The sequence below is a fragment of the Camellia sinensis genome, chromosome 4 (genome assembly GCF_055761805.1).
Source record: "Camellia sinensis isolate YWXY chromosome 4, ASM5576180v1, whole genome shotgun sequence".
NCBI classification, from domain to species: domain Eukaryota; kingdom Viridiplantae; phylum Streptophyta; class Magnoliopsida; order Ericales; family Theaceae; genus Camellia; species Camellia sinensis.
Window position 1 is genome coordinate 120,651,729 of NC_138964.1, and position 14,541 is coordinate 120,666,269.

General features: G+C 38.5%; 1 protein-coding gene and 1 long non-coding RNA gene across 3 annotated transcripts; one reads left to right on the forward strand and one right to left on the reverse strand.

The window, feature by feature from the left end:
• The first annotated feature begins 9,666 nt into the window (after positions 1 to 9,666).
• On the forward strand, positions 9,667 to 11,502 carry LOC145823416 (uncharacterized). Of its 2 annotated transcripts, XR_014365704.1 has the most exons (3): positions 9,705 to 9,920; positions 10,868 to 10,962; positions 11,194 to 11,502. It is a non-coding gene; the product is annotated as an uncharacterized LOC145823416 (long non-coding RNA). The 2 variants fall into 2 exon arrangements; XR_014365703.1 differs by lacking the exon at positions 10,868 to 10,962 and having other exon boundaries at positions 9,667 to 9,920; positions 11,194 to 11,429.
• A 1,609-nt stretch (positions 11,503 to 13,111) lies between these two features.
• On the reverse strand, positions 13,112 to 14,044 carry LOC145824005 (uncharacterized). The gene is made up of 2 exons (XM_082923591.1): positions 13,769 to 14,044; positions 13,112 to 13,549 (listed from the first exon to the last, which is right to left on the reverse strand). Exons 1-2 carry the CDS (start codon positions 14,042 to 14,044, stop codon positions 13,112 to 13,114), a joined length of 714 nt encoding a protein of 237 aa, XP_082779717.1.
• Positions 14,045 to 14,541: the final 497 nt, after the last annotated feature.

Below are 14,541 nucleotides of genomic sequence, written 5' to 3' on the forward strand. Positions count from 1 at the left end.
TGCAATCTCCGCTCGAGCACAAATGTTCCTACTCGAGCGGGAAGACCAAAACCAAGGAAAAAATTACAACCCATTAAACTGAGTTTGTTTGTGGAATTGGCAACTGGTAGCAATTCTAAACCAAAAAAACAAGTATCCAACTGTAGCCAAAAAGTAAACAATGTCTCCAAAAATTCTCCCCCTTTTTGGCCAGGAGACAAACATGAACAAAAAACAAAACGACCCAAGAAAGATCACAATCAAGGATCAGTTGGTGGTGGATAAGGCGGCTGCAACTGAAGCAAAGAAATAATTTGATCCAACTGTAGAGTGGTCTGTGCAGCGAACTGCTCAAGCTGGCCAGGCCGACCATCGAAAACATCCAGACGGGCATCCATGTGAACCAACCGCTGAGTCATGGACTGCTCAAAGTGGCGAAGCTGGTCACGCATAGTCCGGGGTGGTATAGCTGGATCCTCTACTCTTGTTGCGGCGGCATCAAACTCGGCCTCCTCAGTCAAAAGATCATCATCACCTGCAGAAGATGGACCTGCCCTAGAAGACTCCCCCTTAACATTTGCCCGATTTTGGGAGACGGTCTTTTTGGTGAAAGGTTTAATAGGGAAGGCAAACTCATCATCCTCATAAACTAGAACCTCAAGTCTAGACAGAAGTCGGTTGATAAGAGAACCATAGGGCAACCCTAATGCTTGTTCCCAAAAACGGTAATCATTTGTGAAGGATAAGAGTGGCAAGGTTAATGGAGAGATGGCAAGCTATGTAGAAGAAAACAAAACCTTGTTCTTGATTGATTTCAGAACAATGAGTGGTGACGATGATATTTGCAAAGACAATATGATTAAGCAAATGGAACTGGGGAAGGAGTTTAAACTGTTTAATCAGAGCACCCTTGATCCAACTATGAGGTGTACCACACAAGGCAGTGACCACCTCGTTGAAATCACACGTGGGTCGAACAGGGAAATGATAGTGCTCCGAAAAAACACTGTCGATGCCTAAGAGCTCTCTAATAAGATCAGGGAATAAGATCAGGGGTAATAGCTATAGACTTAGACCAAACCCAGGTTTGAAAGGAAGGGCCAATATCATCAATGCCCTCAATGTTACAATAAAACTCGCGGACCCAATCAAGGTTTTGGCGGCCGGAGAAAGACAGAACTAGGTCACCTCCTAACGGATCGAACAATGATCGAATGAGAATGGACTCAAAAGTGTTTGGCTAGACATGACGCTCTAAATGAACTGTCCTAGAGGAGAAAGACTCTCTAAAAGACTTGGCTTTATCTACAGGTGGAAATCTGTTAGTGTTATACGAGAGGCGAGTGATTGTGGACTTCCCACGCTTGGTAGTGGACATAGTGAAACCAAGGCCAAAACAACACTAACCAATCTGAACACCCCCCAAAACCAAATCCAAAACAGTTTAAGAAAAAAAACATTAGTAACCAAAAACCAACTTAGACAAAAAAAAAAAAAAGAAATAAAATCAATAACCAAAACATGAGACCAATAGATATAGACCAAGGCAGTAATATGAGAGATGCACATAGTAGTATGAGATATGAAACAAGCTCATCATGAATCAAAACATGCCCAATCTCATCAATAGAACCTAGAATGATAACCACAAGCTCAAAAACCTGCTGTGTAAAAGTGTGAACGAGTGAACAAACCAAGAACTAAGTACAAAACAGACCAAAGTGCAAAATACCAAACAAAAACCCAAATTAGATCGAAATAGAGAGAGCAAAGGAAAAAAACTAAAAAAAAAATGGGGTGAGAGACTTACCAAAGATGAATCAGAGAAGAAAAAGGAGAAGAAAAACCCCAAATCACAATCCACACAAGTCGCAAGAGAAGTCCTAGGGAAGAGAGAGAGAGAGAGAGAGAGAGAGAGACAATTGCAAAAAGAAGGGAAAAACTGAGTCTGAAACGACAGGTGAAGGAATTGATACTAGGGCATTCCGCTAGAGCGTGAGACTCAACGCTTAGGCAGACTCACTTATGCGCGTCTCTTCTCTCGAGCGCAGAAAAGTACGCTCGAGCTTAAAAAACCTGCTCTCTGAATCTCGCGTACACTGCAAAAGTGATGAATGAAGTGAAAAAGCACTTGAGTACTATAAGGTCCACTCGAGCGGATAAGAAAAAACACCAAAGACCAAAAAACACCTTTCTGAGCAGTTAAAACCAGCTCACACTACCAAGTGGGACCTGAAACAAAAGGAAGTGAGCACACTAGCAAATATGTGACACTAAGATAGGATAATCCACAAACCATGAAGCCCGCAAACTGGCAAATTTTGACATTATGAATTACAAAATCATGAGCAAATCCGATAAAATTGATCAATGAGCATAAGCATCATGGAATGCACAACTCGAAAACAAACATGAGAGCTCACATAATGAATGTGTGTGTGTGTGCAATCCTTGAGGGGCTACAAAGCTAGTGTTAATCCTTGCAGTGATCGGATGGCTGGATTTCTGGCAAGAGTAACTAAACATCACAGAGAAAATTCAAACCACTAGGAATCAAGGGATATTTGTCGAGTAAACGCGACGGCTCCCCCTCAAACAATGAGTCCCCTTTTTTTTTATTTTTTTTTATTTTTGAATTTTCTTTCTTGTGGGCACTCATTGGTGGCATGCGCACTCAAGGGTATGGAGACTAAACTAGAGAAGCATGAAATAAGTAAGGATGGCCTAGTTGGTGCCTCTGAGGTAGCCTTTTTCGAATGCCCAGACTTCAATAAATTAAGGGAGGAATCGTGAAAGTGAAAAATGATGGTAGATGGTTAAGAGACTCAACATCACCCATGATATGCCAGTATAGGTCAATTCCTCCAATAATGTAAAAGAGACATTGTTAGTGGTCCATAGAGAACTTTGATCACTTGTACGGAAACCCCTACAACAATTTATCTTAAGGATGTATATAGAATGAGATCATGAAGTCAATGAGCATGAGTATTCAGAATGAGCTATGAACAAACAAGAATGACATCTTGCAAGCAGCATGAGAGGTGTTCATAGGAGTCTAAATGCAAAGATGACAAGAATCAATGAAAATGAGATTATAGCATCCAAATACACATAAAACCAATCACTCACACCCACTCAAGTAAGGTAACACCCTAGTGACTGAGCACTACACCCAAGGTCTTTCCAAGGAACTCAAACCTAAGAAGATCAAGGGGTTTTGTAAAAATATCAGCTTTTTGATGCTCAGTTGGTACATGTTCAAGAACAAGAAGGCCTTCTTCCACTAACTCTCGAATAAAATGATGACGAATGTCAATGTGTTTGGTGCGAGAGTGTTGGACAGAATTTTTAGAAATGTTAATGGCACTTGTCTTATCACAGAAGAAGGTGAGAGTGTTTTGATCTATACCATAATCATGAAGCATTTGCTTTATCCACAACATTTGGGCACAACAACTCTTTGCAATAATGTACTTAGCCTCAACAGTCGAAAGAAAGATGGCATTTTGCTTTTTCCTATACCAGGCAACCAAATTATTCCCAAGGTAAAAACACCCCCCAAATGTGCTCTTACGATCATCAGCACACGCTGCCCAATTGGTATCAGAAAAACCAGTGATTTCAGCTATAGTGTCGGTTAAGAACCAAATCCCATAACCCAATGTCCCATTAACATACTTAATGATGTGTTTGATTGCAAGAAGATGAGACTCTTTAGGACAGGCTTGGTAACGGGCACAAACACCTACACTAAAAGCAATGTCAGGATGATTGGCTGTGAGGTACAAGAGACTCCTTATCATACTTCTACAAAGGATAGGATCAACATCAGTACCAGAGGAATCTTTGGAAAGGTGAAGACTGGTGCTCATGGGAGTGCAAGCATGTTTGGCCGACTTGAGACCGAACTTTAACACAAGGTTTTTAGCATACTTAGTCTGAGAAACAAACATACCTGAAAGAGACTGTTTAATTTGAAGACCTAAGAAATAAGACAACTCTCCCATCATGCTCATCTCAAACTCATGTGTCATGCAATTCGAAAAATACTTCACAAGATGATCAGTAGTGGATCCAAACAAGTATATGAGACTTAGTATGTTTCACAAATAAAGTCTTGTCCACACTACCCCTTTGAAAGTCATTATCAAGAATAAAGGTAGTAAGTCTATCATACCAAGCCCGAGGGGCTTGTTTCAACCCATACAAAGCCTTGTCTTACTTGTAGACATGGTTTGGACATTTAGGGTCCTCAAACCCTTTTGGTTGCTCAACGTAAGCCTCTTCTTTCAAGTACCCATTCATAAAGGCAATTTCACATCCATTTGAATGAATTTGAACCCAAGAAAGCATGCAACACCAAGTAAAATACTAATAGATTCGAAAAGTGTAACTGGGGAAAACGTTCATCATAGTTAACACCCTCTACTTGAGTATAGCCTTGAGCAACCAACCTAGCTTTATTTCTAACCACAGTACCATTCTCATAAGATTTATTTTTAAAGATTCACTTGGTACCTATCACATTCATATCTCTAGGTTTGGGAACAAGAGTCCAAACTTTGTTACGTTCAAATTGACCTAACTCTTCATGCATAGCATTGACCCAACTATCATCTAGTAAGGCCACTTTTATATTCTTAGGTTCTATTAATGAAACATAACATATATGAGATACCTTTTCCCAAATTTGTCTTCGGGTTTTCATTCGATCTGAGAATTCCAATCACTTGTTGAATCAGATGATTCAATTTCACCCTTGCTGATGGTTTGAATTTTGGACTTGTAGTAACAGGAGCATCAGAAAGTGGTGTCTCTTTGTGCACTCTTTGGACTTGGACTCACCGTAGAAGTTGGTGCTGGCTCATCTTCTTGAGCTTGGTCCTCTGTTTCTCCTTGACTTTGTGGTTCAGTATCCAGGATTGGAGACTTACCATTTTCTTCCTCATTTATCGCTGAAGTAGGAGAACCTGTGTCATCTATAACCACATTGATCGATTTCATTAAAGTCAAAATACACAAGTTATAGACACGCAAAGCTCTACTAGAGGTTGAATACCCTAGAAAAATGCCTTTATAACTTCGGGAATCAAATTTGCCCAAGGGCTCTCTATGTTTGAAAATGTAACATTTACTCCCAAAAGTTTTGAAATATTTTACATTAGGTTTCAATCCCTTCCACAATTCATATGGAGTTTGTAAAGTGTCGGGACTTAAATACACACGATTTACAACATAAACAGTAGTATTTAAGGCTTCAGCCCAAAACTTTGGAGGAACTTTCTTGCTAAGGAGCATGACCCTAGCCATCTCTTGGACAACCCTGTTCTTCCTCTCAACAACTTCATTTTGTTGTGGAGTAATCGGTGTAGAAAATTCATTCTTAATTCCATGTATATCACAAAAATCCAAAAACGAACTATTTTCAAACTCACGCCCATGATTAGTCCAGATTCTTATGATACGCCCAATATAAACGCCCTGTTCATTTTGGATTTTAAGGACTAAGGCCTGGAAGGCATCAAACGTATCAGATTTTTCTCTTAAAAAATTTACCCATGAAAAACGAGTAAAATCATCAACAGTTAAAAAAATATATCTTTTACCTCCAATGCCTTCAGTGCGAGTGGGCCTCATAAGATCCATATGAACTAGTTCAAGAGGTCGGTTGGTTGTGAAACTGTTCACCTTTTTATGAGAAGCACGAGTTTGCTTCCCAAGTTGACACGGACCACACACATGGTTCACATTGTTACCCATTTTGGGTACTCCTCCCACAAGTTCTTTGTTGGCTATCTTAGTTAGGTCTTTGAAATTCATGTGACCTAATCTTTGATGCCACAGGTCAATGTTACTTATGACGGTCGAGTGACAAGTAAGATCATTAGTGGTAACAATCCCATAGCAATTGTCAGATGTGCGAACCCCATGCATGACAGTATTTCTTTTCTTATCCAAAATTTCATATTTATTTTTTGAAAATAATACTTCATGATGGGAATCACACATTTGACTAATGCTCAACAGATTAGCTTTAAGGCCGTCCACAAGCAAAACATTTTCAAGTTTAGGAAGACCAACAACACTTATAGAGCCCTTACCAATGACTCTAGAAGTGCCACAATCTCCAAAGGTAATAATTTCTCCTTCATATTTATCAAGAGATGAGAAGTAGGATTTGTCACTAGACATGTGACGAGAGCACCCACTATCAAGATACCACATGTGTGAGTTACGTGCTTTCAGAGCAGTGTGAACAACGAAACATGTTAAGTCGCTCTTTGTAACCCATATCTTTTTGGTCTTAGTGGAAGCAAGACTGGCAGTCTTGGTAGCGTTGTGAACACCCTCATGAATCTTAGTGTTCCGTCTAGACATGTAAGGTTGTCTCCTAACCCAAGGAGTATTAGAATTTCTACCTTTTTTAGACACTTTACCAAACAACTCAAAACAATAAGGACGAATGTGACCATACCTCCTACAATGATGACAAATAAACACAGGTTTTACCTCTAATTTGTCGATCTTACTCCCTTTGGGTTAATAAAGAGAAGTATCAATCTTGAGCTTTCTCTTTGCTTGAGTCTTCAGATCCTGTGATGTAGAGGCCTATTCCTTTTGAAGTGTTGCAGCAGTATAGCCTATCCCACTTTTATCACTACTCATTTGTTGAGACCCGATGATGCCTTTAAGTGTCTTTGACCCTTTGTTCCACATATCAATTGTGGCTCTAGCAACTTTGACTTCTTCCTCTTTTTGACCAATCAGCTCTTCCAACATGGCTTGTGATATCTCAAGGATTCCAATCTTCTCTTCAAATGTAGCATAGATGCTCAGAAGTTCATTCCTTTTGGTTTCACAAGCTAGATGCTTTCCACAGATGTCTTGCCTATCATTTGAGATCTTGATGACATCCCTTTTTGCAGTTTCAATCTCTCCCTTTTGCTTGACATTCTGCTTTCACATGCTTTGAGCTTGTGAGTGAGTTTGTCATTTATCTTGGACAAATTCAGAGATTCATCGTAGAGCTTTTCATAAGCTTGTTGTAGGTCATCACCATCAATCTCATCATTGTCTTCCGAGGTTTCATCATCTTCTTTTTGCTCCTCTTTCTCCTGGATCTCATCCAATCGAGCAACTAAGGCATGAAAATTGATAGATAGTGGCGAAGATGACTCTCATCTTGCATGAAATTGACTCAGAATGTTCCATGCATCTTTGGCCTTTGTGCAGTGAGGAATCCGTTGTTGTTCTTCATCAGAAATTGCTTCACGAATGGTAGTCAGAACTCTTTGATTGCTCAGATTGTTAGTGCTTTCAACATCCTCTTCAATGACATATTAGCCCTCAGGATCATAAGCTCTCAAAAACATCCTCATTCTGATATTCCAGAACAAGTAATTACTCCCATCAAAGGTAGGAGCATGGTGCAGATTCTGACCGCGAGCAAATTCCACTAGCTTTGGAGGAGGTTGAGTGACAGTAGACCAGAATGCCATGTAAGTACTATCTCCGTCTTCACTGAATTTGGTTTCTTTAGGTTCTTACTCTGACCCGCTTTCATTATCCCAAGTCACTGTATAAACATTCTTTTGGTTTTTTTTTATGGACATTCAAGAGCAATATGCCCAAACCCTTGACATTCATAATACTTGATCCCTTGCCCCTTCATAGTCTTTTTTCAGTTTTAGGAGCAACTTTTGGTGAAAATTTTTTGGGTTTTTCATTACTCTTATCTTTTGAAATAGGGTCCTTGAAATTAGGCTTCTTTTTGTTTAAATTTTTTTTGAACTGTTTAGTAAACATAGTCGTCATCTCAGACTCTAGATCAAACTCAATCTCAAGGGTTTTTGCAGTCTCATGAGCACTAGTGAAAGCCACACTATCTTTTTGTTTTTTCTTAGAAATCCGGTGGGCTTCATAAGTCTACAAGTTTCTAACCAACTGATCAAGTTTGAGGGTGTCAATATCCTGAGCCTCCTTAATAGCTGTAACTTTTGATTGGAACCTCTTGGGTAAAGACCTCAAAATTTTTCCAACAACCTTACCTTTTGGAATTTTTTCACCGAGTGTGAAACAAGAATTCACAATGTCACTCAGTTTAGCATAAAAATTATCAAACGTCTCATCATCACGCATAAAAAAGAGTTTTAAAGGTGAAGGTGAGACGTTGAAGTTTTGACCTTTTAATAGAAGTAGTACCCTCGTGAATAGTTTCAAGAATATCCTAAGCCTCTTTTGCTACCTCACAAGTACAAATATGACAAAACTCTTCAGGTGTGACGGAGCAAAAGAGGGAGTTGAGAGCTTTACTGTTCCAACTCGAATTTTTATAACTGAATGCATCCCATTTATCAAGAGGTTTGGGAATATCAATACAATCAATAGTGACAATAAGTTTACTCCACCCATAGATCACACAGTGCCAAACTTTTTCATCGATAGATATTAAAAATGCTCTCATATGAGCTTTCCAAAAAGAATAGTTTTTACCATCAAATAACGGAGGTCTATGGGTCGAGTCACCTTCACGAATTGAATCCATATCACCAATCACACAAAATCACACTCCTATAGTTTTGATAAAAACAAAGAGTGACTCGCTTTGATACCAATTGAAAAACCTAAGTGATTCGTGATTAGATCAAGATTTAATTGTACCAATTCCCAAACAATTAAAATTAACAATCTAAATCAGCAAGCAGGTACAAAAGTGATTTAGATTGTTGTTTTAGAAACAATAAATAGACACAAATGATTTTTACGTGGAAAAAATCACTATTGGAGCACCTCCAATTGTGAATAAAAAATCACGGGCAAAACGCCACAAATCAATCCACTATGAAGGTAAGAAAGAATACAAAATACCCAAACAAATTATCCAAACTCTGTCAATTTGTCTTCAACGCTTTGTACATCTTCCACCGCAACCTTCATTTCAGGATTGATTCGATTGATGTTGATTCCACAACGTCCACGTCGACTTAACGACTGCGCATAGCTTCAAACACCTTCGAACAACTTCGAACACTCCACGCTTGAATCTCTCGATTCCACCAAAAAAGAACGCTCTTGAAGATGATCACTCAAACAACCCTTTGATGTGAATTATCAAACCATGTGAGTTTAATACTCAAGAAAACATCAAAGGAAAACTAGTAAAATAGCTTCTAAAGAAAATTCTAGAGCTCCCAAAATAGATTTAGAAGCCTTAACCCTAAAGAAAGAATTAAACACACATATATAGAAAATAGGGGCCACGTACCCCGCTCGAGCGTAGGACTTTCTGCTCGAGCGGAGTCACTAAAACATGTGCGACAAAAACAGGGCTCTGCTCGAGCGCTGAAACTCATGCTCGAGCGCAAAAACACGTCTCCCAGTATTTGTGCAGACAAGCCAAACTACTGAGAAGGTGCAATCTTCGCTTGAGCGCATATGTTCCCTCTCGAGTGGGAAGAGCAAAACCAAGGAAAAAATTACAACTCCATTAAACTGAGTTTGTTCACAGAATTGGCAACTAGGGACCTAACAACTTTTATCTTTGGTGATGAAAAATTCGGTCGGTGAATATTTATTTTTGGTGACCAAAATACCTTTAGTAGCCAAAAGTGCTACAATAGGCGACTAAAATTTTGTTTGGTCGGCAATGATAGCAAATTTTTTGGGGGGAAGTTTTTGAGAATCGGTGCCAATTCATTTATTCTATTACTTTTTCCATATTTTTTTTATCAATCTACCCAAACAAAAACAAGACTCTTGACTCACCATCATTCACTGTCGATCTTTTATCGTCTCTCTCACTCTCTTGGATGACTCAGCATCACTTTACCTCCATCACTTACCGTTGATCTTCCATCATCATTCACTGTCGATCTTCCACCGTCACACACCGCCACCGCTGTCGCTTGCCTCGCGGCTCCTTGCCTTTCAACATTGAGGTTTTTCTCTTCCTCTCCCTATTTCTCTTACTCTCTCTATCTCTTTCCCTTTTAGCTCTGTTTTTCTGTCTACCTTTCTCTATTTCCCCATTTCACTCTTTTTGCTTTTTTATGGTGTAGGGTTTTGATTTATGTGAAATCAATGAACCAATGATTGAAATGGGTTTCTATAAAATGATTGAAGGAACATGTAATTTATTAAGGTTTTTTTTAGCCAAAATAAAGATTTTCCCATTTCACTCTAGTTCATGTCAAGATAGGAAATTTTGATTTTTAGTTATTTTGTTGATTGGGTTTCTCTCAATGAGTTCACCAGATTATTTGGTGCTGTTATTTTGTTTGAAGATTCAAATTTTTGTTTGCTTGGTAAGGCAAATTTTTCAAAGAAGAATGCCCAAAATAGAGGAAAAAGAAAAAAAAAATTATATACAATGTTGGGGTTAATAATATTAAAAACTAGAAACAATGTGATGCATAATAATTTTGGGGCAAAGTAAGTCCTTATTACCCTTAGGCTTGATGCAGGGACATTCAATTTTGGGGATTTAAGCCAAAAAGGAAGCGTTTACACCTTTCACAAGTTTCCAATTTGATTGAAATTCCTTTATAAATCTAACATCCCTTCAGGATTTGTGAGAATAATGGCTGATAACTATGGTTTAACAAGGAGGAAAGAAGAGTATGAAGTGGAATAAATACAAAATGGGGGTGCGGGTGGGGAAGAAACACTAGAACCCTGAATTTTTTGACTTGCATGATCTCAATCGGTGCAATGTGGATCTTGGTTAAGCAGTTAGTGTCAATAATAAAAAATCAGGATAAGAATCCTTGAGATGCTAATACTGTTAAGACCTCGTGCTTAATTGTTGCCAAGAGATTCTGTGATTTATTATAACAATCTGAATGTTTTACCCTTTCCTGATTCAGTTTCTATAAACCAAATGCAGGTTTTGGATTTTATTGTGTTCCCAAAACCAAAATTTGATGTACCTATATTTTATGCCAACTTTTTCAGCACTGCTAGCATGAACATAGTCGTGTTGTAAGCTATCTTTTTAACTTTCTTTTAATTTTGCAAACGTAGTTTACATTCTGAAGCATGGTATGTTGGTAACCAGATAATAGACTGCTGCTCCATGCAAGAATATCTTATAATACTCCTCATGGGGTTTAATAATAGCATTGAATGACGTTGTGGGCTTCATGATGTAACTAGATTTGTTTCTTGCATGCTTCTGCTTTTAATCATTGTCAAGCGGACTTTTGATTGCAGTTCAAATGGTCAAGGCTCGCTAAACTCAGCCCTCAAAGCTATGCAACTATGGAATGGACAATTCCGGATTCTCCAGTTTCAGGAGTGTATAGCGTTCGTTTGTGATGTGGGTTGGCTTTTTGACTTTTTATTTTTTTGACTATTTTAGTCTGGGGCTAAAAAAATCTCGTTTGGGATGAACTTTTTGTTTAAACTTTTGTGAGAGAAAAAATAAAAGGATTATGATTTGGATGTGACATTTTATATTATTGACTTTTTAGTTTATTTTGTCTTTTTTTGGCTAAAATAGCCAAAAAAGATTATCCCAAACATAACCATAAAATAAGGCATTTTGGTGCTTCGAAAGGGATTTCTGGTTAGATCCACCATTTCACAGGTACGTCTAGCGCTTTCGTAGTGGCATAAGAATATTTGACCTTATAATTCGTGTTTGATGTATCATTAGATGACTATGCTTTTAGCATAAGCAGACCTTGTCAGACTCGAGAGCGTGATATATCCAAACAGGAAAGCAAAATGAAATAATATAAATTCTGTTTTTATTTTTATTTTTTATTTAATTTAATTTTATTATTATTTTTTTTGGGGGGTGGGGAGGCGGTAGAAAAACACTATAGAAGGCTGAGTCTCATAAACCAAGAAATGGAGAGATTGATTTGGCATGTGAGATGTGCCTAAAACTGCTGACTTTTTAAGTTTTAAAGGTGATCCCTGAATGGTTTAGCCCAATCACTGTCTATTTTAAAAAATTGAGGTCAAGAGTGGTTAGTTACCTAAACGAGGTCAAAGTGGCTTTGCCAGCAATGACTTTAAACCTCTCTCCATGTATGTGCATGTTGCATTTCCTGGGAAGTTATATTCAAAGGTGAACAAAAGAGTTAATGTTGCTGACTTTGTTCCTGCTCATGTTCATAGCAGAGAAGGTAATTTATTGAGATTCAGAAATGCGAAATGAAAGGTAGGAAGCTTAGTTTAAAACAATTATAGTAACAAGAAGTCATATATAATTATTTGTATTAAACAGTTTGACTTGCAATCTGAGTTGTTAAATTGGAATACAAATCGAGTATCACTTTTTTTTTTCTCTCTAAATTGCATATCGTAACGTGTCTAACATACTTTAACAACTTTAAAAATAGGTAGAAAAATAAATATATCCTATAAGAACAAGACACCAACCAATGTATAATATTTAAAATTGCAAAATTAATTTTAAAGATAAATGCATGTACAATGTATTATTCTCAATACTTCATGCATATAAAATAAAGAGTGGAGTTAAAATATGTATAAAAGACTGTCTTAACTAACCATTTAGGTTTTAATATTTAATTTACACTTTTTAAGTTCTCAAAGTACTTGTCCATAGTAGAAAACTTTGAACTTCAACCAGTGTAAGTAGGTCTAAATCAACAAGACAATAAGTAGATATTTGTCAAAAAGGTAAGAGAAAAAAAAAAAAGTACCATGATTTTGTAGAATGATGAACTGGTTCACTGAAATGCCACTGTGAGAGTTATCTGTTAATCTCCCATGATTTTGTAGAATGATGAACTAGTTCATGAGACCTACTTGTAGTTATGTTCTACACTCTAGTAGTGAATATCCAACAAAGGGAATCATAGGAGACTCAATAGTAAAAACATATACACAAATTAAGGAAATGCATGAATCACCTTTCAAATCAATTGGTAACTTTTTTTTTTTTTTTTTAACGAAGCAGATCAATGTATTAACCGTATAAAACTGCTAGCAGTGCAGCCGGGGGATAGAAAGTCCAATTACAAGGGAGGTAGCCACCAAGGCAAGCTTGGGCTATCCAATGTGCCGCCTCATTGGCATTCCTAGCACACCAAGAAAAACTCAAATTACATTGCCTAGCAAAAGATCTAATATCAGCTATAACAGTGCAAAATTCCTAAGGAGGGGCACCTTCAGACACACACAGATGAATTACTTTTTTGTTATCACCTTTAACCTCCGCTGAGGGTAATCCTAGAGAGCTAACCATGAGGCATGCAAAATGAATACCGAGTGCTTCTCCCTGAGATGCTGAAGAAAGAACAACCTCGCGAGCCAAACCGTCCACAAGGCGACCTCTATCATCACGAATTAAAACTGCAATGGCCTCTTTAGATGACATTGGGTGAAAAGCTGCGTCACAGTTAACCTTCAAAAGATCACAAGCTGGGGGTATCCATCTGGGTATCGAGCCGCCCCTAACCCGATCACTTACACCATTTTGCAGAGGTAAAGATGCTCGGGCATCAAGAAATTCATATTCCTCCCAATTTGCTTTTGCAATGACATAGAAAGGATCAACTGGCTCATGGTTGAAAATGTAAGCATTTTGGGCCTTCCAAATACTCCAGCAAAGCCAAACAACACGACAAAGCAGCGGCTTGCAACTCTCTTCCTCAATCATCTGGGCTCTGATATCACCAAACCATTATTGGAAAGAGAGGATAGAGTGAAGCTCAGCACGGATGCCCAAACCGCTCCCAAACCAGACAGCCTTAGTCCAGGTACAACCAAAGAAAACATGTTCAATAGATTCTGAGGATTGAGAACAGACCTGACACATATCTGAGGTTGAACAACGCCTATGATAAAGATTCTGCTTGGCAGCTAAGAAGTTATTGCACACTCTCCAAACAAAGTGCTTGAGCTTGGGAGGGAGGTTGAGACTCCAAACAAATTTCCAATCAGAGTCACACCAGTGGGTGAAGGAGGATGGTATATTGGCTGGAAGATCTGCTGTCAAACGTAATGCACACTGATAGCCAGACTTGATAGTATAAGACCCAATAAAATTGTAATGCCAGATCAAGGCATCTACCTTGTCCTCCATTGAAATTGGAATCAGGGCAATGGCATCGTGTTCTTCACGGGAGACTAAGCTGCTAATCTTCCGATGGTCCCAAGGGTGGGATTTATGACATCTTTGACAAAAGAAACCGAATTATTAGCTGGCTTAGGATATTTGATCTTGAACTCACCCACAGTTGGAATCCACCTGGCATCCCAAAAATTAATGGAAGCGCCATTATGCATTTGCCATTGTAACCCATCACGAAGGATGTCACGACCTTGAAGACTACTAAACCAAGCCCAAGATGTGCGAGCACCCTGCGAAGCATGCAAAAAGTCCGAGTTGAGCAAAGAAAGAGTGATGAGAGTTTAAAAGTCTCCAATCTTGATGCGCAAGCAATGCTTTGTTGAAAGTTGTAAAATCCGGAAGCCAAGGCCACCTCTGGATTTAGGAAGGGTCAATTTCGCCCAGCTAGCCCAATAAATACCCCCACCTCCCGAGTCTCCTTTCCACCAAAAGTTGCGAATATAGGAATT